Source organism: Anser brachyrhynchus (genome assembly GCF_964034855.1).
Source record: "Anser brachyrhynchus genome assembly, chromosome: 11".
Taxonomy (NCBI): Eukaryota; Metazoa; Chordata; class Aves; order Anseriformes; family Anatidae; genus Anser; species Anser brachyrhynchus.
In genome coordinates, this window is record NC_137706.1 from 16082045 (window position 1) to 16107800 (window position 25756).

General features: G+C 47.3%; 1 protein-coding gene across 15 annotated transcripts in view; it reads left to right on the forward strand.

The window, feature by feature from the left end:
• Positions 1-25756, forward strand: part of CHD2 (chromodomain helicase DNA binding protein 2) — a 97130-nt gene that overhangs the window by 61473 nt on the left and 9901 nt on the right. For all 15 annotated transcript variants that reach the window (XM_080607219.1, XM_080607218.1, XM_080607221.1 and 12 more), the window contains 26 exons: positions 3269-3330; positions 4683-4805; positions 5106-5255; positions 6188-6321; positions 6986-7211; positions 8026-8126; positions 8752-8796; positions 8964-9139; positions 9830-9954; positions 10473-10689; positions 11271-11360; positions 12067-12257; positions 13307-13495; positions 13838-14000; positions 14386-14538; positions 15683-15754; positions 16831-16980; positions 17563-17711; positions 18247-18343; positions 19054-19146; positions 19622-19795; positions 20725-20900; positions 22351-22392; positions 23418-23557; positions 24261-24399; positions 24543-24693. In XM_080607219.1, the coding sequence (XP_080463345.1) occupies positions 3269-3330; positions 4683-4805; positions 5106-5255; positions 6188-6321; positions 6986-7211; positions 8026-8126; positions 8752-8796; positions 8964-9139; positions 9830-9954; positions 10473-10689; positions 11271-11360; positions 12067-12257; positions 13307-13495; positions 13838-14000; positions 14386-14538; positions 15683-15754; positions 16831-16980; positions 17563-17711; positions 18247-18343; positions 19054-19146; positions 19622-19795; positions 20725-20900; positions 22351-22392; positions 23418-23557; positions 24261-24399; positions 24543-24693 (3528 nt within the window). The remainder of the gene's footprint in view (positions 1-3268; positions 3331-4682; positions 4806-5105; positions 5256-6187; positions 6322-6985; positions 7212-8025; positions 8127-8751; positions 8797-8963; positions 9140-9829; positions 9955-10472; positions 10690-11270; positions 11361-12066; positions 12258-13306; positions 13496-13837; positions 14001-14385; positions 14539-15682; positions 15755-16830; positions 16981-17562; positions 17712-18246; positions 18344-19053; positions 19147-19621; positions 19796-20724; positions 20901-22350; positions 22393-23417; positions 23558-24260; positions 24400-24542; positions 24694-25756) is intronic.

A 25756-nucleotide genomic window follows, 5' to 3' on the forward strand; every position in this document is an offset into this window, starting at 1 on the left:
AGGCAGGGTGAGCCCCAGAGGCCCCCCTGGGCCGTGCCAAGGGGCTGGGGGGGAGGACACCCTTGGAAAATCTGCAGGACCAGATCTTTAAAGCTGCTGCCGTCTTGGTGCAACATATGCAGCATCATCATGTCTTGTATGGCACTTCTCCGTGGTGAAATACAGCACAGTTAATCTAGTAAAGCTGCGTGCATTGTAAGAGCTAGGAGAGAAGAAGGAACAAGTTAGACGGGAGGAGCTGGCGAGGCGTGGAGAGGGAGGGCTGATCCCTTCGGCTGGAGGTGGGGAGTGCAGGCAGGAGGAGGCCGGTCCCTAGTCGAGTTTTAAGAGCGGCGCTGGGAACATTTAGGGCACATCAGCAGCGTTTGGTAGGGAAGGGGAGCTAGGGCAGGCCAGTCTTTGTGCAAATCTCCTTCCTCCTTGGCCATTGAGGAAGGGGCAGGCCAAGCCCTGCTCCGCGCCGCAGTGTTCGGGCAGCGCTGGCACCGCAGGCTCCGAGAGCAAGCAGTGCGCACCTGGTATCTCCTGCCGAGCTGCCAAAAACCCCGGTGGCGACCGGGGGCGGACGTTGTCAGCTTAGCTCATGCTGCTCAGGGAGGTGACGTTATTAACATACGTGTTGCACGCGATTTCCCAACCCGTCTGCTTCCTCCTGAGCGTGGCTGCAGGCAGGCGAGACCTCCGGGAGGTGCTCCCAGCTCCGCGGTTGTCGCCCTGCCTCCCTTCACCCCGCAGGTCACCGCTGGCCAGAGCCCGTGGGCCTGCCTCGACAAAGGGCTGCTGACAGCACCGGCTCCGGCTGTGCTGCGGAGGTGCCGATCTCACCCGTGGGCTGATCTCAGCAAGTCCGCGTCGAGTTTTGCATCCAGGTCTCGAAATGGGGATTTCAGAATTAAGGCATTGCTAATTTTTTTATTTTTTATTTTTTTTAATGATTTTATATGAAATGGTAGGAGGCAGCTTTCAGCCACAGCTGGAGCCGGGCAGCCCGGGGTCAGGAAGGCAGACGGAGCCGGGTGAGGAGCGAGAAGTGATGCTGGGGTGGGCGAGGAGCGGCTGAGTCACGGGCACACGGGGTGGGAGCACCGGGCAGGCCACGATGACTCAGGCTGGGGCCAGGCTGCAGCGGAGACAGCTCCGGAGGAGACAGCAGGGACTTTGAGAGACACAGCCGAAGGCAGCCGAGCTACAGCCACAAGTTAGATTTCCGAAGGCAAAGAGGGAAAGATGAGTTCTCGAGATGAGCATCAGCTATGCGGAAACAGCGGCAGAGCAGGAGAGCAGAGGCGTTAGGAAAGCGAACGCTAAAATCTTGAAACGTGGGATTTTGGCAAATGAGTGGAGTTAGTTTCAGAAAGCGGCAAAGGTCGTGTTTGGTTTTCTCCAAATCTGGTCGTCTCTGACGCAGAGCAGGAGAAAAATCAACTGCTCTCTGCTCGGGGTTTGCCAAGAGACAGCAGAAAGTAAACACGCATTGAGGGACGGCTACTGAAAAATATCCCACAGCCGGAGTGGCAAAGCAGCACATGTCAGAGAGGAGAAAAGAGATTAAAGGAGGAAAAAGATTAAAAAAAGAAAAGTGAGGACTTTTGAACTGCGCTGTGCTGAAGCTGCGATCTGTGGGAGTGTTTGTGTGAGGGCAGGGCTGCCCGTGCTGTTAGCCGGCCGCTTGCTTCCTGGATGCTTGGACTATGAAACAGGGATCCCGTGCAGTGCAACAGGTGGCGAACGTGTTTGTGTTGGGACACAGTGCTGGAGGTGTTTGTGTGTCACCTAAATCCGGCACAAAACCACCGGGAGATGCAGCTCGTGGACTGATGTGCCATCCAGTATTCCCGTTCATTTCAATGGAAAGCCAGGGACGAGCCAAAGGGCAGTTTCTGCTGGGGAAAGGGAAGCTGGAAAGTGGAAATAAAGGCTGCAAAAATGCAGGGCATGTCTCTTCCCCGCCTCGGCTTCTTAACACTGCAGCTCAGGCCATTTCAGGTGATCTTTGTACGACCACCTCAGGGTTCGGAGCCTTGCCGCTGTCCCAGGAACGTGGCGGGTGCACGGGAGGCACAGCCACGGCCAGAGCTCACCCAGAGCTGAGGCTGGGGTCTCTCTGGTCAATTCTTCAATATTGCAGCCAAAAGCACTATTAAATGGAAGATTTCAAAGGAGCAAGCTGCATAGAGCAAGCAGTCTTTGAGGCTTTTTCTATCGTTTTAATACCCTTTGAAAAACCTCCCGTTGGCTTCTTCAGTTTTCTCCCTGGTGCTTTGTGTGTTCTGTGGCAAGTAGCTCGGGCGAAGTCATCTGTTCGTTTCGGGGTGTTAATTGTGTGGGGATCTGTTTTTACGGTTGACCAGTTTTTACAAAAATAGGGCTGCGTACAACAAAGATTTTTAGCTATCTCAGCCCGTAGGAGTTGATGACGCCCACATTTAAAATAGTTCAGCGAGGAGGTAGAATATCTCGAGATATATTTAGCCAGAAAGACTTCACTGGTGGAGGCTGGGGGAATGATCAGGAAGGAAAACAGCAGGGCAGGGTCTGACCCAGCCGCTTCCTCGGCTGCTTTTGCTAGGGGAGAAAAACCCAGGAGAGTAAGGAGGACACTTGTGATAAGAACAGTATCTTTTTAATGAGAACTTCCTTCCTTATAGGAAGTTTCTATAATGAAAGCAGGGGTCGTAACGCGTTTGTGTGAGTGCAGTAGGTAGGTCTGTGCAAGCACAGAAAGCCCTCCTTCCCCAGACATTACAGGGCACGGAGCAGAGCTGATGCTCGCCTCGCGTCCTAGCTGAGCAGCCCTCTCCCTCCGTGGCTTTGTCTCCAGGACCCGAGCAGGGCAAGGTTTGGAGGGTCAAACGCGCGCCCGTCGCCGTGTGGTCCCCGGGGCACCGCACGCTGCAGGGCCGCTGCCCGCTGCCACCGCCGGGATGGCGCCTGCCAGGTGCCGGAGGTGGACGCTGGGTGGGTGGCCTCAAACATCCCAGCCCCAGCGACCCCGCTGCTGATGCTGCGGTGGGGCTCTCAGCCTTTTGCTGCTCCATGCTGAGAGCAGGGGCTCCAACCCTGCAGCCGAGGCAGCACTGGGGGGACCAGCGTGGGGCTGCTGGCAGCTCTTCTGCAGCCCCGTCGCACCAAAACGTCCCCTAGTGCCGCCGTGAAAGCACTCGGGCTGCATCCGGGCTCGGGACACGTGCATGCATTTCGGTTGTGTCCTTGAGGAGACAGTCTGGGGCGAAGCCTACAACCTGATTTTCTCTCTTTTCAATTAAAGGCAAGTAGCGAATCGGAAAATGAGAGCCCAAAACGAAGAGGCCAGAAGCAAATGAAAAAAACGTAAGTTTCTGGGAGAGAGGTTTCGAGTAGTGGCACTTTGTTTTATTTTCTTTCGTTCTATTGTTTTATTTTATTTTTCAGAGTAGTAGTAATTGTTTGACAGGCACTGTCAACGTGGGAAGCTTGTAAAATTAATTAATATTTTCAGTAGTAATACTTCGGATGATTAAAATTGAAGTTTGAATGTAAACCTATGGATGGTTGCAATTTCCCAGCTTCTCTATTGTTTTCCCACTTTGCCTATGCCAGGGAAACTGAACAAGTCGGGTTCATTTTTTGTTGTCAGTCTTTCACTTCATTGTGTTACTTTTTCTCATTCAGGGGTACTTCAAATACTGTAATCCTCACTTTTTCCCCATTTTTAATGAACGGAGAATAAAATGCCAAATCATTATCTTTTTTATCTTCTATAACCTTCTGATAAGACGCAAGACCTTCCAGAAAGGACATTTTGGATGTCCCATCAAAATATCCAAATTCATTTAATTATGTTTTGGTGCTGTTTCCATCTAATAAGCACCTCTGAGTTTTTCTAAACACCGAGAGTACTGAAGAGAGCTACCAAGCTGCCTGCTGGAGAAAACTTAAACACAGCAGGATGCCACGTGGTCCCAGCTCCCTTTCTCCTCTTTCTTGTCTTTTAATTTCTCATTCAGCTGTATACAGTAGTGCAGAACAAGATGAAGGGGAATAAGGGGCAGGGAGCAAGGGGAATAATCCCCGTGGACTCCCCATGTACCCCGTGGAGAGAGGAGGGGAGCTCAGAGCTGAATCTTGCTCTGAGTTACCCGTGAAGAACCTGCTTGCTTTCACAAATAGCACCAGTGGGATTTGGCTTCAACCTTGGAAACTTTACTTACTTAAAGCTAACTGGTATGAGACTTCCTGCCCTGTTTGCTGGGCTACGAGGGGAAAGTGTATCTGTGCACCCTGTGGCTCGTAAACTGTAAGTGAAAGCGAGCACTTCTGAGAAATGTCTGTTCGTTTGAAACCACCTTGAAGGTTTTTCCACCTCGTTTCAGAAACGCATATGTGGAAGCGAAAAATAAATAAGTGGAAGCGCTTTGCCACCCCGTTGTTTGAAGCGTAGCCCTGCCACATGCACCGCTGCAGCACGTGGTGAGAGCCACTCGTGCTCACGGTATAATGCCACTGTGTAACTAAGATCTGGGTGACGAGACCTATTCCTAAAAGCAGAGAGTTGCAGCATCAGTTCCCCCATGCATCACAGTATTTTTTTTTTCTCATAATTATGGCCTGCTAGTATTAACCTAGATGGCTCGGATGCCTGCTTAGCCAAGCGTTTGTGTTGAAATATGATGGCCCTTGATGACCTACATTTCTGACCACAGAAATAAATGGAAAAGAGAGGTCTCTGGTGAAGAAGAGGATGAAGATGGAGGGGAGCAGGGTACCAGTGCAGAGAGTGAGCCTGAACCGAAGAAAATTAAAGCAAGAAGACCTGCCCAGAGGAGGTAAGGAGTGGTTGGTTCAGTCTGTATCTCTTTTTCTGCATGTCTTTCCTGCCTATGCTGGGGTGGAGAGGCAGTTTCTATTTGTTGCTAAAGAATGTTTTTTTTCTTCAATATTACCCTAAATTGTGAGCCTGTGGACCTAGTTATTCCATGAGTGATGCAGTGGTTGCCATGGTAGTTAGAGCAGGCTAAGTCTTTAGGAGTCTCATATTTGAAATTTGTGCTTTTTTAAAGGCTTACTAACATGGACGTTTATGTAAAACCCACTGTATTATAGCTTTCTGCTAATACTTATTTTAGAACAGTGGCCAAAACCAATGTTAAAAAGCCTCACAAACCCCAGCGTGGGAAGAAGAGAAAGAGACCGGACTCATCTGAAGATGACGACGACGATGAAGATGATGAGACCCCCAAGAGACAAACTCGACGAAGAGCAGCCAAAAATGTCAGGTATCAAGGAGTGTGAGGTGGCTTGCTGATGAGAGCTGGCGGGCTGGGGAAGAGGGCACCCCAAATTCCCTGCCCCAGGCACTGACTCCCTGTGTGACCCCGCAGAGAGACCCTGTAGATATATCTGTTGCCTGAGATGGGGCTCTTTGAACAGGTTCACGCTGCAAGCATCTGACTTCGCTTTACCTTGGTTTGCCATCTGTATGGCAGGAAATATTTACCAGTTTCTCTTAGAGAAGCACTAGGAGGTTTGCTTAATGTTTCTAAAACACTCTCAAATGAGATTAAGAGTTGCAATTAATAGGTTAAAATGAGTAGGAGGGAGCAGCTGTGTTAGACTGGGGCAATTGTCTGAGATGGCTGATAAGTAATTCCTTAGGACAGAGTATTGAGACATGGTGGAGGCAAAGCGTTACCCATTCCCCAGTACACCTTCTCACCTTCTGGCAGTCACCTCATAAGGGACTTGCAGAGAGCCAGCCCAAGAATATTTTTGGGTTGTTCACTGTTCATCAAAGATGAAATGTGTAGTTCCTAGGGCAGCGTATCACCTGAGCAGCCTTTCAGTGCTCTGCAACCTCTGTTATTAAACGTAAAATAATCTGTCACTGGATAGAAGAGACTTTGTTGGTGGTCTTACGTTGCTTCTGCTGCAGGGATTGTTCCACTTCCTCATGAAGCATCTGGTGTTGGCCATGATCAAGAACATTATATGGACATGATGCACTATTGCTCTGATAAAGCGTAGCTACTATCTGTGTGTCTCAGGGAAAAATACTGAATGGCTAATTTAAGAGATGCGTGTGCTGAACAAGCACTGAGCCCCAGAATAAATGCTGGAAAAGGCTTGCTCCACTCCATGCCACTCTGTGTGTTTCTGGACTGGGAAGAGTCAAAGGCTTTTTTATCAGTTTGGTTTTGATCTTGTTCAGTTACAAAGAAGATGATGATTTTGAGACGGATTCTGATGACCTGATAGAGATGACTGGGGAAGGAGCTGATGAACAGCAAGACAACAGTGAAACTATTGAGAAAGTCTTGGACATCAGGCTTGGAAAAAAAGGAGGTGCGTAGCTCTGGAAAAAGACTTTATTTCTGATTTCAGTCATGCACTCTCTGTTTCTCTTCAACTAGTCCAATGCTTTTGCAACTTTGAAGCCTTCCAGTGGGGCTCAGGGTTATTTCAGTGCTCTTCACGCTTTCGTCTGTGCCTCTTATTTCTTCCTTCTAGCAGCTTTTGTAAAAAATCTACCATTGAAAAACCTAAAATGTCAAGTTTATGTGCTTGGCAGCTTTCTTTTAGCGTGCACGCATTTTAAAGATGCAGTCATTGTTCTGCAAGTTCTTGCTTTTCTCTTCTTTAAAAGATAAAATAGCTCTTCCAGTAGTCAGTTTTCATAGCTGCATTGACAAAGCCACAATGGAAATAAAGCTGATGTTTTGTTCTCATAGCCTCACAAAAGTGTTTTTGTAAAACTGAATGGTCTTGGGTATTTTCAAGAGACCCTTGAATTATATTTAAAGAAAAGGCATTTATGATAGAGAGATTTAAAAAGATCCTGTTGTATGGAAAACTTTTGTATGCCTGTCTCATTGGGTGGAAGAATCTGTAGGATATTCTTTGTGCTGTCACAAAGGATGCATTAGAAAAAATAACTTCCTGCTCTAACGCAGTTCATGTCCAGTGCTTTTTAACAAAGGTACCAACTGCAGCCTGATTTCTTTTGCAGCCACTGGTGCTTCCACCACAGTGTATGCAACTGAAGCCAATGGCAACCCAAGTGCTGACTTTGACCCTGAAAAGGATGAGGGAGAAGTTCAGTACCTGATCAAATGGAAAGGCTGGTCATACATCCATAGCACATGGGAGAGTGAAGAGTCCCTGCAGCAGCAGAAAGTGAAGGGCCTGAAAAAGCTAGAGAACTTCAAGAAAAAAGAGGAGGAGATCAAGCAATGGTATGCTTTACTTCAACCAGTGATTTCACCCTGGGAGAATATTTTTTAGCCAGAGGTTTGCACCGTCAGGGCTGAAAACATCTGATTTCTTCTCACAAAGCATACTCCATCCAAAGTAGCTGTTTTCAGTGCACAACACTTTGCTTGCTGATGAACATCCCCTTCATAGAAATGATGTCTGTGGCTATGGTATTACAAGAGAGAGGAGACAGAACTTCACATATTGCCAGTTCCCAGGTTTATAAGTTGGGTAGCTGACAACAAATAAAAGGTGCACCTGGCCCAGGAGGTGACATAAGGGCTCATGGATAGCAGTGAGACCTTGCGTGCTAAACCAAGCAGCTGTGCTGGAAAACAGGGCTCATCACAGGGCAGGCTGTTGAGTTTTGCTTTGCAGGCTGCTTCAAGGCAGCCTTGTTAACCCTTGTTAATTATGGGCTTGTCTATATGTACATTTTTGTCTGACCTCCCCAAGAAATATAAAGGGGGCTACTGTGTGTTTCCAAAGTGATAAAGCTGGAGTAGCAGCTTCCATCCCTGACTGTTTGATTCGGATTTTTGTGGCTGATTCTTGCAGCAGGATGAGGAGTCATTTACCAGGGAGACAATATGAGCCTCTATGACATCCACTTCCCAGTAATGCTTTATAATTATAGGAAACTTTAAGAAATATATATGTCATATAAGCAGTAGTCTGCTTCAGTGACTTAATTCCATAACCATATAAGAAAATAAAATTTCTATACATTGCCTCAATGAGCATTATGACGTTACAGAAGCATTATAATGTCTTTTTTTTTCTTTTTGCATATAGGCTGGCCAAGGTATCCCCTGAAGATGTGGAATATTTCAACTGCCAACAGGAGCTGGCTTCAGAGCTGAACAAACAGTATCAGATAGTGGAGAGAGTAATTGGTAAGTGAACCCAATACTTTTGTAAAGGGGTGAAGTAAGACTTGGGAACCTTAATCACTACTGACAGCAAAATGAGCATAGGGCTCCCTTTTTCTCCTTGCATCCCCATGTCACTGAAGAACGGTGTGTGAAATGTAGGGATTGAGCAGTAGCTATGCAGGTTTACAATTTTTTATCTACAAGCAATGCTGGTCACTTGCCCTTTCCTTGCCTGGAGTACGGGATGATACACCCAGCTTCCAGGGGCTCGCTGAAGTTGCTGCTGCTGGTGAAGTCCTTTGAGTTCAGTCAAGGTGTTTGCAGAAGCACAGGCCTGGTGGTGTCAGGACTACTTTCCGTGACATTGTGGTTAAGGATGTGGTTAGGCTGCAAGGCAGCTCAGGGGTTAGATTTTCATGATTACTTACTTATTAAAAATAAAAACGGGGCTTAGCACTTCACTATTATTATAGCAATATCAGGCAGAGGTGCCGGCATCCTGTTGCTTTAGGAATTGGCCTGGAGAGTTGTTTAACCTATTTCCATACAATTCCACTCAAAAATGCATATGGTCCTCTGTCTGTGCTGCTCCCCCTGCTGGCTGCCAGCACATAAACCCTTGCTTCCTTTGTGTCTCCAACCACAGCCGTGAAGACCAGCAAGTCTGCGACGGGGCACGCTGACTTCCCAGGTAAAGGAGCACTCTTTGGCCTCTCTACACTTTTCCCATTAGCCAAGACCTGTCTTGTGGTTGTAGGGGTGGTTCAGACTGCCCTTGTGAACCACGCTTGTGGTTCAGCCACAGAACCGCAGTTGATGATGTTTGGGCTTTTTTTTTTTTTTTTTCATATTTTGCAGCAAACAGTCGCAAAACATCCTCAAATGACCCTGAATACCTGTGCAAGTGGATGGGGCTGCCCTACGCGGAATGCAGCTGGGAAGATGAGGCTCTGATAAGCAAGAAATTCCAGCACTGCATTGACAGCTTCAACAACCGTAACAACTCCAAAACAATTCCTACCCGGGACTGCAAGGTTTGCTTGCTTCTCTTCTCTCCTGTTGCTCTGTTTCTCCAGGCTGGGTGATGACACAAACAGTGGGAACACAAAGTTTTGTCAGGATAAATGGCAGAGACCATTTCCCCGTCTTCCCACCAGTGTTTGAACGGCTGCTTGCTGTTCCTATACTTTAGACAGAGATGTGAACCCCTTTTGGTTTCAGTTACTCTGCACAATGAGCATGTTATGTCCCCCTGCGGAGTGGGAGGCTTAATTAATCCTTGCAAAGTGCTTCCTCCTCAGGAGGAGCTGCTGCAGCAAGGCAAAGTTTTAATATCAGTTGAATGGAAAAACAGCACAGCTGGGAAAAGAGGAAGTCTGCAAGACGCTGATACAGTGGAGGAGAGGGATGGAGACAGTGGGAGAAAAAAAACAGAAAAGGCCAAAAAGGAAAGTGGAATTTGTTCCATCCAGTGTACGTTATGTACAGCTTATTGCACTCTTGGGAGGACTCAGCTCTGATCATCAGAACTGGAGGAAGGCAGGAAAACAAAACACTGCTGAGTGGTGTCTGAACTGCAGACACAAGAAGCAGCTAGGAAGACAAAAATGGGCATTAACTGATGAGCCAATCTGCATTCCTCACTGAACCACAGATTTCATTGCTGAATTTTCAGCCTTACCTGGTCTTTTTCTCCAGCGGGCTTATGGTGTCATCTTTTTCAGGTATTGAAGCAGAGACCAAGGTTCGTTGCCTTGAAGAAACAGCCTTCTTACATTGGTGGTGAGAACCTGGAGCTGAGAGACTACCAGCTGGAGGGCCTCAACTGGCTCGCTCACTCATGGTGCAAGTACGTACGGATGCTGTCTGAAGCTCTGGTCAGCACCGCAAACGAGCCACATTTGTTTTGGATCTCCCGATTTTTATCCCAGTGGGATCTGTCCCTCTTGTTCTCAAGGGAGTTCTTTACCGAGCCTGCTTCTGCAGCTTGAAGGATTTCAAGTGTTTTCACACCCAGTTGCATTGTAGATGGAACAAGGAAAGCAGAAAATAACTGGTTTCAGGCTCAGCATGCTTGCACACTTGTTGAAGTCTTTGAGAAATGTCCTTCTAAAATTCGGCCACTGATTTCCTTCTCTCTGTGCCTTTATCCTTGCGTGCCAGTTTGGAATGATTGTAATCTGCTCCTTTTTGCAAGCTGCTGTCTGGATTTCTCTGGGATCCACTCACAAGCGTTCACACAAATGTTTTTGCACTGCTCCCTTTCTGTCTCTGTTGTGGGTTGCTATTTGTGCTAGTGCACAGTACGTTAGCAGTGGCACAAACATGTAGTCAAACAGTATTTGTGTGTTTTCTCTTCCTGCACAGGAACAACAGCGTGATCCTGGCTGATGAAATGGGCCTGGGGAAGACGATTCAGACAATATCGTTCCTGTCGTACCTCTTCCACCAGCACCAGCTGTACGGCCCTTTCCTGGTGGTGGTACCTCTGTCGACTCTCACCTCGTGGCAGAGAGAGTTTGAAGTGTGGGCACCTGAGATAAACGTGGTAGTTTACATCGGAGACCTCATGAGCAGGAACATGGTGGGTAATCAGAAAGCGGAGGGTGTGGGGTTGGATGGAAATGCTGGGTGCAATGCAGTAGCTTCTGTGTAGCATGTATGTGTGTGACATGCCATCTGCTGGAGAATACCGACAGTCCTGTGGGCACTTAGAGCTGGTTGTAGCTGAGCACTTGAGTGTAATTCCCTGCTGTAGGGACTTTTTTACCTTATTTCCCCCTTAGAGTGAGCACAGGAGTACTGGCCTCCCCTGGAGGGTCTGGAGACCACTAGGCTGAAATGTGCTGCAGGGCACCACTGCTAGCCTTGTCTGTCTGGTCTGAATTATTCAGACAAGGTGGCACGCAAATGTTGTGAGTCTAGTGGTGGCAGTAGTGACATGGTGGGGGAATGTCACAACAGCAAGTTGTTTGACCTTATTTTGGTGCTTGTGTAAGAGCCATGCGTGCAGCAAAACAAGCTGCTCCTTGGATACCCTTTGCTCGTCAAATGTCATGTTCAGCAGCAGGGCTTGGACTTGGCTGGAGTCTCCAGCTATAGCTCCACTCAAATAAGACCTGTTAACTCTTCCCCTTCAATAATGTTGGTTGTCTCCTCTCGCAGATACGTGAATATGAGTGGATCCACTCTCAGTCTAAAAGGCTGAAGTTCAATGCACTTATCACAACATACGAGATCCTCCTCAAAGACAAGGTGAGTAATGGGTCAAGGATGTTTTATTTAGGTCACCTCTTGCTTGTAACTGGGGAAACCAGCCTCTGAGTGGGTTGGACAGAGGGTAGAGGGTATGGTGGAAGTGGGCAGAGGGTTTGTTGGACGCTCACTGCGTCTTCACTCTAGTACTGTGGCAGATGTGTTAATTTTTATACTTATAAGACACCGAGCAGAGCTGTAGTGGGATTTTACCTGGTTTAGTTTAGACTAATTAAGAGGGCAAAACATTACACTAAACTTCTGACACAGGGCTCCCAGTATCTGGATTTTCACACTTAGGCAAAATCTGTCTGCTTAGGAAATGCACGTCAGCCCAGTCAATGCATCACTGAGTCCTAGGAGAAAACAAGAAACTTAATACTAGTGACAAAAAAAATAACCAAACCTCTCAGGTTGTCATAACTTACATAGTTTTATACATAGCTATAAATAAAAGTGCTGTATGCTACTGCTGCTGCTCTGATCATGTCAGTGATGCCAGTGCCATAGTAGGGCTCCATGGCCATATGGAGAAAGAGAAGAACTGGGGCCTGGGGGAGGACTCCCTGGAAATCAAACATGACAGTGCTTTCTGGCCACGGAGAGAGAGGCATGAGCAACGTGGGGGGATTCATCTGACCCAGCATGTATATATATATATATATATATATATATATATATATATATTTAAATTCTTTTCCTTCAGGCTGTTTTGGGAAGTATTAACTGGGCCTTTCTAGGCGTGGATGAAGCCCATCGGCTGAAAAATGATGACTCTTTGCTGTACAAAACATTGATTGACTTCAAGTCCAACCACAGGCTGCTGATCACCGGCACCCCACTTCAAAATTCACTCAAAGAGCTCTGGTCCCTGCTTCATTTCATCATGCCGGAGAAGTAAGTCTCCTTTTGGTGCTTCAGAAAATACCTTTGTGTGTCTTTTCTTGTCCATCAAATAGACTGAGGGAGAGCAGAAAGACAGAAACCCTGAACTAAACTCAGTGGAATTAGACCAGTGAAAAGGGAACAAACACTTGTAGGGAAAATGAGAGGTTAAATGACTAACACAAAGAGTATTTCTGGCACCAAATTGAATGGGGAAACCTAATACACGTCTTTCAAATCTGTTTGCTGTCTTAGTGCCATCTCTAAAAAGCTGAACTTGTTTTAAGCAATCATCTCAACCATTTTTGAGGTTTCCGGTACAATGCGGTTCAGCCATCCTCGCCAAACATTTTTATGGCGGTCCCTGGGAGTATTGCTCGAGGACAGTGGTGTCTAGCTGATTGTTTGCATGTCCACATTATAACAAATGTTTTGTTTTCTTAAAACGAAATGGGCTATGTGCATTGCTAAGGCTAGGACGAGCATACCCCCAAACTCACCCAAATGATGTTTGACTGTACAAAGAGCTATCCCCCAAATTCTTTTTGTTGGAACACAGAAAGATTGAAGGGAGAGATTTAAGGTCTCACAAACAGAGAAGAGCAGTTTGTCAAATTTCAAAGGAGCTGTTAGAGGAAGCAGCAGTCCAAAAAAGCCATGAGAGCAGTGTAAAACAGAATCCAGTTGTCAAAGCCCTGCCTAAGGGGTGGTTGATGTGGGACTTTCAGAAACTACAGCTAGGTAAATGCTAGCAGGAGACATCGGAGCAGAATATTGGAAAACCTGGGATTTCTGGTCCTGGGAGTCAATGCAGAGCTATGGAGCTCAAAGATAAAATATTTGGAAGGTACCTAAACCCAGCAAGCTTCTAGCTTTGCCACCACTCTGTTCAGTTAGCCAGAGTAGGGTGAACCTTTTATCCTCCACTGTATCTCCATCAAACTCGTGGTCTCTTTTCTCATCATGCAGTGTGAGCATATCTGGTATGTGCTGTTTGGTACCATAATACAAAGTGTTCTTTCTACTACTTTCTACTTTCTACTACTGATTTCTGTTGCTAGGTTTGAGTTCTGGGAAGATTTTGAAGAAGATCACGGGAAAGGTAGAGAGAATGGCTACCAGAGCCTTCACAAAGTCCTGGAGCCCTTTCTCCTGCGCAGAGTGAAGAAGGATGTGGAGAAATCTTTGCCAGCCAAAGTGGAGCAGATCCTCCGGGTGGAAATGTCTGCTCTGCAGAAGCAGTATTACAAGTGAGTTGCTTATTAAGTTACCGGCAGTACCGGCAGAAATGGGAGCAGCTTTCTGTGTGACTTGGGAACATGTTTCGTGGAATACATTTTGGGAGAGTAAAGCTCCACACAGAACTGTGGTGCTGTTTAATATTTAACTGTAATACTGTCAAGAGGAAAGTAAGATCAGGGTTTCTAGTGAGGAGAAAAAAGCAGAATCCTCTGGAGGAAGCTAGGAGAGATGGAGGGAAGAGAGTAGACTGATGCCTGAACTAGGATGTCCCTGAAGGTTTTGGTCCTCTCAGGCTCCAGCATGCCTTCTTTGCACTGTGGAATGATCTGGATTTATTTTCCTGCCTGCAGGTGGATTTTGACAAGAAACTACAAAGCTCTTTCAAAGGGAACACGGGGGAGCACATCTGGTTTCCTGAACATTGTGATGGAGTTGAAGAAGTGCTGCAACCACTGCTACCTTATCAAACCTCCTGAGGAAAACGAGAGAGAGAATGGCATTGAGACCCTGCAGGTGGGCAGCGCCCTTGGTTATGGCTTTTCCTTAACTTTCCACTTCCTCCCATCCTCTCACCAAGATAAAATCAGGTGAGGCTTTAGCTTCAGCTCCCTCTTTCCATTGGAAATAGTCCTCACAGCTGAGCCACTGAATCTCCTGCCCTCCCCTTCCACCATAGGCAACATATTGTGGGATCTTGTGCAGGAGGTGCATGCAGTATGAGACTTATATTGGGTAATTTACTGTGCGTGTGCCTTCTGCTGTGTGAATCCAGGTGATTTGATTAGAGAGGTGTGGGAGAAGCATGGTCCCCAAAGGAGCAGGTCTCTGCATGTCTCTGCGTAGTATACACAAGGGTAAGGTTGGAAAACATCAGCTGGAATGACGGTTACTTCTTCAGTCTCTGATCAGGAGCAGTGGAAAGCTAATTCTCTTGGACAAGCTGCTGACCAGGCTGCGAGACAGAGGCAACCGAGTGCTGATCTTCTCCCAGATGGTGAGGATGCTGGACATCTTGGCGGAGTACCTGACTATCAAACACTACCCTTTTCAGGTGAGAAACATCAGCATGGCAAACAGTGGGGTTCACCTGAAAATAAGGAGGGAGCCTGGGCAATGAGAGGCAGGCACTCAGGTTCCCAGAGGCAGGGGTGGCTGGGATTACAGGTTGCACTGAAATACACGAGGGAACAGGGAAGTCCCTTCATTTCGCTGTGGCACTCCAGGAAGGGAACGTATGGAGAGGCAGAAACCAGCTGAGAGCGTGGGATGCCTCACGCACTGTCTGATGCTGCCCCTTGGACATGGCACTTCTCTTTTTGTGGATGTTTTGCTTTTTATACGTGAGGATAATGATGTATCCTTTGAGAGCTATAGATGAGGACTGCTCTTATAACAGCTTGGTACTGCTGTTCATAAAGCGAGAGTCTAAATGATGGGGAGAATCCTGTACAACGGATTCAAACACTTGTTGGTGGGTGTTAATCACTAAACCATCTTGTGGATTGAACAGCCTGCCTAACAGAAACCCCTTGTACTCCATGATCCATTTCTCTAGCTGAGATAACTGATGTGCTCATGCTAAAAGCCCTTGCATGCAGGCGTCCCTACATCTACCAGCAGGCAGTTTTGTGCTCTCAGCCCTGGAGCTTGCTTCCCTTGCTGGCTCTCTGAAGCTATTTAGGGATGCTGATATCCGTATTTCTTCTACCTGAGGTGGCTAATGGGTCCTGGGCAGTTTGTTTCCATCCGACTGATGCTGGCTAGCCAGCCCTCTTGCTGTTTTTCCGGACTTGTACCACTCCTGAAGGTTGCTGCGAGGGACACGTTCACAGCATACGAGACCTCAATAAATTAAGCCCCGTCTCTGCACAACACCTCCTCTGCCAGGCCCCTGCTTTGGCCTTCGTCCCGTGATAAACCCCGAGGAGAGGATAGCAAACACAGAGATCCTGGCTGGGAGCCTGTAACGGGAGCTGCAGTGTCACCCGCTGCGTGACTGCTGCCCGAGCATGCCCCCCTCCTGCCCTCGCACGCAGCAGGTTAAGGCAGCCCAGTTCCTTTTAATTGGCGGCTATTTTTAAGGACTAAATGCTACGGGCAGGGGAGGGGGCTGTCAGCCTCCCAGAACTTGGGTGCCACGGTTCCTCAGGGCTCCTTTACCTTCTCTCTTTTATCATTATTGTTGATTTTTCCAGCGCTTGGACGGCTCGATCAAAGGGGAGATCCGAAAGCAGGCGCTGGACCACTTCAACGCTGACGGCTCCGAGGTACGGTGGCGGGGGCGTCCCGGCCTCCCGAGGGGTCGGGGTGGGCTGCAGGTCCCGACTGTCAGGAGGGGATGAAATTCAGTTCGTTTCTTTTTACAGGACCTCTGTCACTTTTAACGACATAGCTATAGCTTGTTTTGCACCCGCCCATACTGCTTATTTTAAACCTCCCACACCCGAAGAACGGGGCTGCGAGGCACAGCTCCACGTAGTCCCCAAGAGGCCGGGAAGAGCCCGAATTTAGCAATTCTCTCCTTATGGTCTGGGGAATGAGACGGCTGCTAAATAAATCCTCCAGTCTGCAGTTGGTTTTGAATATGAAATGGCAAAGGGGAGGTTTGAGGTGTAGGCAGGCAGTGGGGTCTGGTGTTGGAGGTGAGTCTCCGGTGTAATAGGAGAGGGCATCCTGAGCCTCTCGTGGGGCGTGCTGACTCAGTGAGGGTGCAGGGCGCTCGCTTTCGGCCATCTCCCAGCCATGAGAAATGTCCAGCCTTGCTCCAGAAGCCTGGACTGGGGGCTGACACAGGCGATGCAGAAGGTTCTTCGTGGTACTGGGGAAGGTAATAAATAAAAGCCAGGAGGAAGCAGCAGTGCAGGTGGGAGAGGAGGGAGCAGGAATGCCTGTAGAAGCCGCCCTTTCCCCTCTGCTGGGGGCATCCACCAGGGCTCAGACATCCTGGCTCTGTCCTGGCAGCCTGTACCCTTGGCAGTGACTCAGACAGTCCATGTTCAGAGCTGATCTCACCCCCAGCGGGCTTCAGACAACAAAAAGCACGTGTCTGCCTGCTGCCTTCGTAGGGGTCTGGTGGGCAGCGTGGTCCAACCTCGGAGGTGACTCCAAGGTGCCCTTGCCCTGAGCTGTTTGCGTTGCCCTCCCACAAGGACGCGTGCTGGCCCTTCCTGGAGCAGCACACCTTTCCCTTCTGCCTTGGCTTTGAGCCTTTTCCTGCTTTGGAAGGAAGTGCAAATACACCAGAGCCTACATCCAGTTCCTTGCACAACTCTGTAGTCACCGTTACTGTTTTATATCCACAGTTAGGGGCTGGCTAACTTGTGTGGTTTTTTTCCCCCCCTAGGACTTCTGTTTCTTGTTGTCAACACGAGCTGGAGGGCTAGGAATTAATTTGGCCTCTGCTGACACTGTCGTTATCTTTGACTCGGACTGGAACCCCCAAAATGATCTTCAGGCTCAGGCCCGGGCTCACCGCATTGGACAAAAGAAGCAGGTCAGGAGAGTTACCTGGCTCATTTGCTCTGTGGCTTCAGCAAGTACATGTAAATGGGTTCCCCGCTCGCCAGAGCTGCTGAAAACACGGCCTTTTTGCCCCCAAACCTCACTCCAGTACCATCAACCCAAGAGAAACTCATTTAAAGCCAAGGAAACCAAAAATCAGCCCAAACTGTTGGCTTTTAGTCCTGGTATGGTTCAAAACTGAGAACCCAGCTGGGGGCATCACACTTCTCAGCCTCACTCTGCTCTACAAAGTAGAATATCTTAATTTTTTAGGGTTTTATTAGATACATGAAAAGTTTGATGTTTGATGCTAATTTGGATTTAGAGTGATTTTTTTTTTCAGAAGATTTTTATCTTACATACCTTACAAGCTCTGTGGTAACCTGCCTGATATTAAGCAGTCCCCCTGAAATATACAAGAATGTGCTTGTTTTTATTCTAAAAAGACACATTTGTACATGAAAGGACCATGTCAGCAGGGGAGTCTCCTTTGAAACAACTCAGGGATGCATTCCTGTGTCAGCAGAGCACATTCAGGTCCTGGAAATAGCTTTGTTCTTCTCCTACCCTTCAGGTGAATATTTACCGGCTGGTCACAAAGGGTACGGTAGAGGAGGAGATCATTGAGAGGGCCAAGAAGAAAATGGTGCTGGATCATTTGGTGATCCAGCGTATGGACACCACTGGCCGGACTGTTCTGGACAACAACTCTGGGCGATCCAAGTAAGCGATTGTGTCGGGAGGCAGGGAGATCTGACACAGCACGTGGCATAACCAGCTTCACCTTCTGATACCTGCCAATATTTGTTTGATAGGGTATGGGGGAGAAGAGAGCTTCCACTAATAAATAAAGGCACCTTCCACTAACAAATTAGGGCACCTTCTACTAATTTGGCTCATGCAGTCATTAATTTGGACACATAGAATAAAGATGATCAGAGATTGAAAGGCATTGCCTCTTTTTCCTTCAGTTTTTCTACCAGAGATCTTCCTGGTCTGAGAAAAGCTGTTGGTGGTATCAGGGAACAGCTGCAGCGACCTCAGACTCTTCCCAATTCCCCTCAATAGACAGAGGTTTTTCCTCTAACAGTAGATGTCTGTGCCAGAGCAGAAAATATGAATAAAAAGGCTTCTTTTTAGTGCTGGGGAGAAAGCTTGCTTCTTGCTTTAATTAGGAGTGACTTTGGTATGGTTTTGTGCTGTGACAGAGCGGAGTTAACAGCTCCAAACCCTTCTGCATTCTCTTTTCTGCTTGCAGTTCAAATCCGTTCAACAAAGAAGAGCTGACGGCTATTCTGAAATTTGGAGCTGAAGATCTCTTCAAGGAGCTTGAAGGGGAAGAGTCAGAGCCTCAGGTAGTTTGAAATTGAAATAACATCGCTGTTGGTAATCCCTCTCTGACTGCTCCCTCTTCGTACTTGCCCTGTGCACGAGAGCAGGTTGGTGAACAGGGAGCCTGTGAGTCCCAGGAAACTGAAGGAAGAGAGCTCAGGGGTGGGGATGAGGGCTGAGAAGAACCTGCTTGCTGGAGGAATGGTCACCAAGAGAGCCCCTCAGCTCCCTGGGATTCACGAGCTGGCTATAGCACGGCCTAATGAGGGCTTCTCTCCCTGCCTCCTCTGAGCATCTCTTCAGCCTGCTTTTTTTGGTTTGTTCGCATAGAGATGCTGGAGTCAGTAATAAAGTCGAATAGGTCACTCCCTCCCTTCTCAGCGTTGCTTGGCAGTTTCTTATTGAGTGCTCTGACCAATTCTCTTAACGGCCCAAGTAGCAGAGCTTCCCCTGAGGGAAACAGCTGATACATCTCACTGCCTGGGAATTTCCCCTGCTGCTCAGCCTTGATGTTCCTTTTATTCTATCACCTGCATTTATACTCTCTTGTACCACTTGAGATAGTTCATCCCTGCCCTGGGTGATGACACCTTGCAGATATTTGCACTTTATTTAGCTCGTATCAGCACAATCCCTATTTAGCTCTTGCACCCCGCAGTCTATTCTCAAAGCCTCACGTTTCTTCCTGCGCTCGGCCCCCTCCGCTTTATCGCTGTTTCTTCCTGACTGGTAGGAGATGGACATCGACGAGATTTTGCGTTTGGCTGAAACACGAGAGAACGAAGTGTCCACCAGTGCCACCGACGAGCTTCTCTCGCAGTTCAAGGTACAGACCCTGGGCTCTGCAGTGGGGTGCCAAAACGTGAGTCCCCACGTCTTGCCACGGAGGTGAGGTCAGTGGTGGACAGGACAAATCAGGCCCGGTGAGAAGTGACCTGTACAAAGCAGTTTTCTGAGGGGCTGTCTGGGTTTGGGAGCTGGGCAGATGTGTAGGTATTCGTTTCCTTTTAAGTGGTCATGAAGGCTGTGAATAAAATGCAGAACTTACCAAATTTGGAAACAAACCCGGTAACTTCGTGAGGCTCAGCAGTACTTTTTAAGCTGCACGTACTTCCTCAAGAGCTGTTAGCCCAAACACATGGCAAAGAACCAGGAATGTAGTGACATAGGGATCAATTATATAGTAATCATGGAAATGTTGGCAAAATTCCTATGGAGAAGAAGCTGAGGCTTAGCAGACAGCTCTGGGGTATTCCTGCCAGGGGTGGGAATTTCTAAAAGTGTTCCTTTGCTTATAAAAGGTGGCCAACTTTGCAACCATGGAGGAGGAAGAGATGGAGCTGGAGGAGCGGTCCCAGAAGGACTGGGACGATATCATTCCAGAGGAGCAGAGGAAAAAGGTGGAGGAGGAAGAAAGGCAGAAAGAATTGGAGGAAATCTACATGCTGCCTCGCATCCGTAGCTCGACTAAAAAGGTACAGCACATCTCGAGGAGCCGAGAGGCTGGAGGCCAAAGCTGGCAAAGGCAGTGCTCAAGAGGAAGCTTTCCTGCCATCTGAGTGCTTCTTCCCCTTCTCTGAAGCTGGTTAGGAGTAACCCACAGAGACAGCGCGTTGGTTTCTTGTTGGCATCATGCATCGGGCCCACGGTTCATAATGCAGTCTGAAAGCCTATATTGGGTTTGGTACAACTCATGCTGTGTAAGCAAAAAGAACCTGTAGTGAGCACAGGGAAAAATAACCAACTGTATAATGCAGATCTTCTGTGGTTTTTGTCATTTCCAGACTGCTGCTTTCCATTGGGCTCCAGAACTCCCTGCACTATTCTTGCCTAAATGTGGCTCTTGCAGGCAAAAAGAGATACTGTCATCCCAAGTCCGTTTTTAGGTGATGTGATCTACCCAAATCCAACAGGGAGCAGGTTGTGCAAAGAAACTCTGTTGGGATTTGGGACTTTGAGTGTTATTAACTGTTCTCTGGGATAAGCTGGGGAAGTTTTTAAGTGAAAATTAAACAGAAGGATAATTCGTATCTGATGATTGTAGATTACTTCTGAGGTCTCCTTGTCTTCAAAACACCCCAGCTATCAAGGAGCCTTAGGAACTGTGGCACAAAACCACGGAAGATCAATGTGTTTAGCGTGTCTTATGCTTCAGTAAATCAAAATGCAGTTGTGAAACTGTAAAGACTGTAAAGAGAGGATGAGCACTGGAGACTTAGCTAGCCAGAAACTGCAAGAGTGTGTATACCCATTCTGGTTTGATTACATGGGCTTCTGCATCTTCAGGAAGAGATGCTGAGGTGTTTCAGTCTCAACAAGAAATAATGCCAGTGCACAAGAGGGATGGAAAAGATTAGCAGATTAGCAGTTGTTAACTGTAGTGCTGTCTTTCTGCTGCATGCAGGCACAAACGAATGACAGTGAATCGGATGCGGAAACTAAGAGAAGGCTTCAGAGATCATCTGGATCAGAAAGCGAGACTGATGACACCGATGACGAGAAGAGACCAAAGCGCAGGGGACGTCCTCGGAGTGTTAGAAAAGATACCGTGGAAGGATTTACTGATGCTGAAATCCGGAGGTCAGTGTGAGCACAAGAGACAGCTTACAAAAATACAGAAACCCCATGCAGGTGTAGAAAAGCCCAAGTTAATACAGGAGATATTCAGCTATAAGCACATAGGTGGTTTAGGTGAAGCTGTCTTTGGGACAGCTTCTGCACTTTTGTATAATTCAGTTTGCTGCTGACTTTAACATTCACGTCTGGCCAAAATAGGCTAGATTATCAGCAGTGAAACTGCTACCTTCCTAAAATTAATCCTTGTAACTGCGCAGCAGGGCTGAGTGGAGTGAGCTAATTCCATATTACACATGAGATTTTAGGTGCCATGAGATGGAGCTGGAGAAGCCAAAGGCTCTGGCCTTCCCAATATTTTTCTGGCTGTAGTCTTGACAATTTAAGTTGAAGTTAAAGGCAAGCTCTGTCTGGCAAAATAACCCCATGAGAAGCAGTGGTCCAGTCAATCAGAGCAGTAGTATATCCTCTCTGCACTGTGTTCCACAAGTCAGCTGGGGGCTGAATTCCGAAGTATTCTTTTCTTCTTGTATTTTCTTCTCATTTTTGAGCCTTTCCCTCAGGCTTTTGTCTTAAGGCTCTGCCCAGAGGTTCAGCCAAAGATGGAAAAGGGTTTGTGAGTTTTCCTTGCCTCTGTCTCTGAGAAATGCATTTTTAAATAGGAGATGGTCAAACTTTTTGCATTGTGGTAGCTGCCCCGTATCCAGCCCTGAAACCATAGAGGAAGAAGGAGGTGTTGCAACGTGACTGTAGCAGCCATTTAGGTTAAAGTGCTGTAGCAGAAAGAGGCTGAAAGAGTGCACGACGAAAAAGAGAAGGGAAAAAATTAACTCATTTTAAAATATTCTGTAGTTGAAGCCTTTGGGTCTACTCCAGCACAAAGCCCTGTTCAGTTGCAGCAGTGATGTCTGACTCTTGCCTTGAAGTTGTGTGTTAGTAATGGCAGCGATTTTCACAATAAAAAATAAGAAATAAAAATAAATAACAATCCTCGTCTGCAAGGCTCTGTGACGCATTGCACTACATTTGGCTCCTCTGTGACAGGTTGTTACTTATAGCCTGAGCTTGAAATTACTAATGACATTGATTTAATGCCTCTTTTCTCCTTGGAAAATGAAGTTAATAATTACCAATATGGTGTGAGCCAATGCTTTCTTCTAATTTTTCTTTACACTACAGTTATGTTTCTCCTCTTTTTTTTTTCCTCATCTGTCAAACATCCAACATTCATAATAACGTCGTGTTCTTCTCCAGCCGAGGTCACAAAACTCTTTGTGAGGGTTAATGGATGAAGCTTCCCAGTCCTGAGTGATGCTTAGCTAATCAGAGTGGAATGTGAGGTTGATAATGTGGCAGGCTGTAATTAATATATTCAAGTGTATTTGTGATATTGGACCCATTTTTATGGCAGTTGCTTTAGTTCCTCTTTTATTTTATTTTATTTTTTTTTGCTTAGGTTTATCAAGGCTTACAAGAAGTTTGGACTGCCTCTTGAACGGTAAGTCCCAGCCTGGATTTGCTTCAGAGAGTTACCCTGGGGGCAAGGTTGTGTTTGTAAGCACTGCCATGCACCCGCTGCTGTCGGTGTTTGACAAAACCTCCCCGCACAGCACCAATCCTGATAAGTTTGCTGTCATGTGCTCCGCAACCCAAACACTGCCGTACGGTCCTTCATGGCTCGGTTGGTGGGCACCGATAAACACTGGCCAAAAAGCAGCTGGGGCAGCGGTGGCGGTGCTGGGCTGTGCACAGCATCATCCTGCTGGCAGATCCTGGCCCTCGGGGAATTTCTGCTCTGCCTTGAGAGGAGAGGGAGCAGCTTTCTGAACAGCAAACGCTACCCAAAATGCTTCTTGAGCTTCTCCATGCATATTAGTTTCAAGTTTGAATTTGGAGGATGTTTCTCTCACTGCTGCATCCCTCTTGAAGGGAGAGAGGCACACGCTATCCGCAAGCCTGGGTCTGCAGAGCCCTGGTGCTGTGCCCCAGCACAAATGAGGGGAAAAGGGAGACAAGCGTGCGTGGTGGGTCTGGAAAGCTGGAGCCCTCACTGAGGGCTCGGAGCTGAGGCAGGAATACCTGCGTGTGTTGTCTGAGAAATGACTGTTTTTTCAGCTGGTTGTGCTCTTTGGTTGGGAAACACAAGGCTTGCGTACGGGCCTTGGCGTTATGAACCTCAGCCGGGCAAGTGGGACAGCAGATGGCAGCTCCTGAGCACTGAATGTCACTGAGACAGCACTGAGAGGGCGTAAAGCACGCCGGACAGTCAGTTGTGCCTGAGAAGTTCTCACCTTTGCTTTAAGACTAAAAAATCCAAAGGATTGGGTCAGTTATACTGCATCTGCACTGTGGTGCAGTTATCAGACCCAAAAAAAGACTAAAACTGTGTTACCTGCACCAGCTCTGCACATACACAGCGCTCATTGACTATTGAAAGCTGTGAAACAATTGCTCAAGAGAATGACCGGGAGGAGAAATGCTGCATCAGATACAAAACTTACAATTTTTTTTCCCTTTTTCCAGGCTGGAGTGCATCGCCCGGGATGCGGAGCTGGTGGATAAGTCTGTAGCTGACCTGAAGCGGTTAGGGGAGCTCATCCACAACAGCTGTGTGTCAGCAATGCAAGAATACGAGGAGCAGCTGAAAGAAAATCCAAGTGAAGGTAAGAGGGTCGTTTGCTGCTGTTATAATATTTTTGGTTGTGCTTTGTGGAGCTGATGAAAGCAAGGCACTCCCTTGCTGGATGGGGTGGTGTGCCACATTGCAAAGGCAAGAAAAATAAGCAAGGTCTCAAATCATCCCATCTCTGCCGGGCAGCTTTTACCAGCAGAGAGAAATCCATGAACCTTCTGCTCAATCTGGAAAGTGCCATTTGGGTCTGTTAGCTTCTGCTGAACATGAGTTTTCCTGGGGCGAAGCTGAAGTCATCAGCTTATTTAATGCTGGGTCCCAGTGCAGACGGATCGTATTTTAACTGCTTCAGGGACTGGGAATCAAACGTGTGCTGTGTACTCCATGGTGGAGCTGGATCTGGAGCTGGTGTCACACTCGATGTGTGGCTGTTCTGTGCCATTGGTACTTGAAGCAGGGGGTATCTGCCTGCTCTAGGTGAACAGAACTACTGAGACAACTGCTTCAGTGTACTTAGATGTATTTTTAAGATCATGATGATATACTGGGAGATGTTTGGGTTGCAGATCTAAGTGAATTAGTGAAAGTTAACTAATTTTGGGGGCCTACCTCAGCAGATGACCTTAGGAATCTGGAGCAAGGTGTTGACCTCTGCATGTCTGACATTTTTTTTCTTTACCTAAACATTCTTTCTGTAAGAGTTCTCTTAGTTGTTGTGTTTTATTATTGAGCAGGGAAAGGACCTGGGAAAAGAAGAGGTCCTACTATCAAGATCTCTGGTGTCCAAGTCAATGTGAAATCCATCATCCAGCATGAAGAGGAGTTTGAAATGCTGCATAAATCCATCCCCGCAGACCCAGAGGAAAGAAAGAAGTGAGTTTGAATAGTTAAGCAGGCAGTGGCGGAAAGAGGCTCAGGGAATTTGGATTTTGTGGTGAAAAGAGACTAGCCTAGATATGTGGATTTGCTTTACCTCCCTGCAGCATTAAACGTAGCTCATGTTTGAATGCCTTCAGGTACCGCCTGACGTGCCGTGTCAAAGCTGCCCATTTTGATGTAGACTGGGGAGTGGAGGAGGATTCTCGCTTGTTAGTGGGAATTTACGAGCATGGTTATGGAAACTGGGAACTAATTAAAACCGATCCGGAATTGAAGTTATCTGATAAGGTAGGTTGCTTTACATGTTACTTGCATTGGGTCCATTACGGTCTTCATAGAGAACATGTTTGATTTGCTCCAGAAACAGATGTTTATGTTTGTAACCACTCCAAAAATAATAATAAATAATAATGAGGAAAACACTGACCTCTGCGGAATGCTGCATGCTTGATGGAAAGCAGAGTTGTCTCATTTGATTGGCAGTAAATTTTCTCTGAACGGTACCATATGCACCACACTGAAGTGCCGCAGGAAGAAAACAGTAATGCTGACATATGTGGTTACAAGCACGGTATAGAGGGTGCATTGCATAATCGTGACTTGATATTTCCTTGAGCATCTCACAAGAAGCTGAGCTTGAGTTCTGTGTGGAAATAATTTTTCACAGATTTGACGCTGCTTATGTCAAGACTGGTCTGTGTTAGCTTTGAGGGTATAGTTACACGACTGGCTCTGGCAGCAAAGCCAGCTGGAAAGCCTCCATTTAGTTCCTCTGTTCCTCAGTCATTCCCATAAGAGCTGTTTATGGGGGCCATGCTGAAATGATCCAGGTTAAAAATAAGCCGCTATCCATTGTGTCAGCACAGTGGAAGGAGGGTGGACTGCAGCATCAGGCTGAGGAACACTGGGACTGTACATCTGCTTGGCTGCCAATATGCTGCATTCCCATGACATTCCCCCGAGTGCTTTTAGCAAAGATCAGACTGTGGTTGGGAGCCCTCCTACGTGAAGTTCAGAAAGGCAATTTTCTCATTGCCTGAGACACGCCACCCAAGTTCCAATGAAATAAAAAGGTAACCTTAGCTGGCAAGCTGCTATGCTTCCTCCACAAAGTGGTACCTTGCAGCCTCGTTTTCCAATAAAAATTCTTCTCTATCATCGCTGTACCAATGTCTCAAGCTACCAGAGGGTACAAGGCTGCTGTGACAAGGCTGTCACAAGCAAATCTGGTGCATCAAGGAGAATGGACTCAACGTCGCGATGCAAGATCGCAAATATATTTTGCTCCCTCCCCCTAATTTAAGAAAGATCCTAGAGAATCTAGAGAGCTGTGGTCCTTTTACCTGCAAAA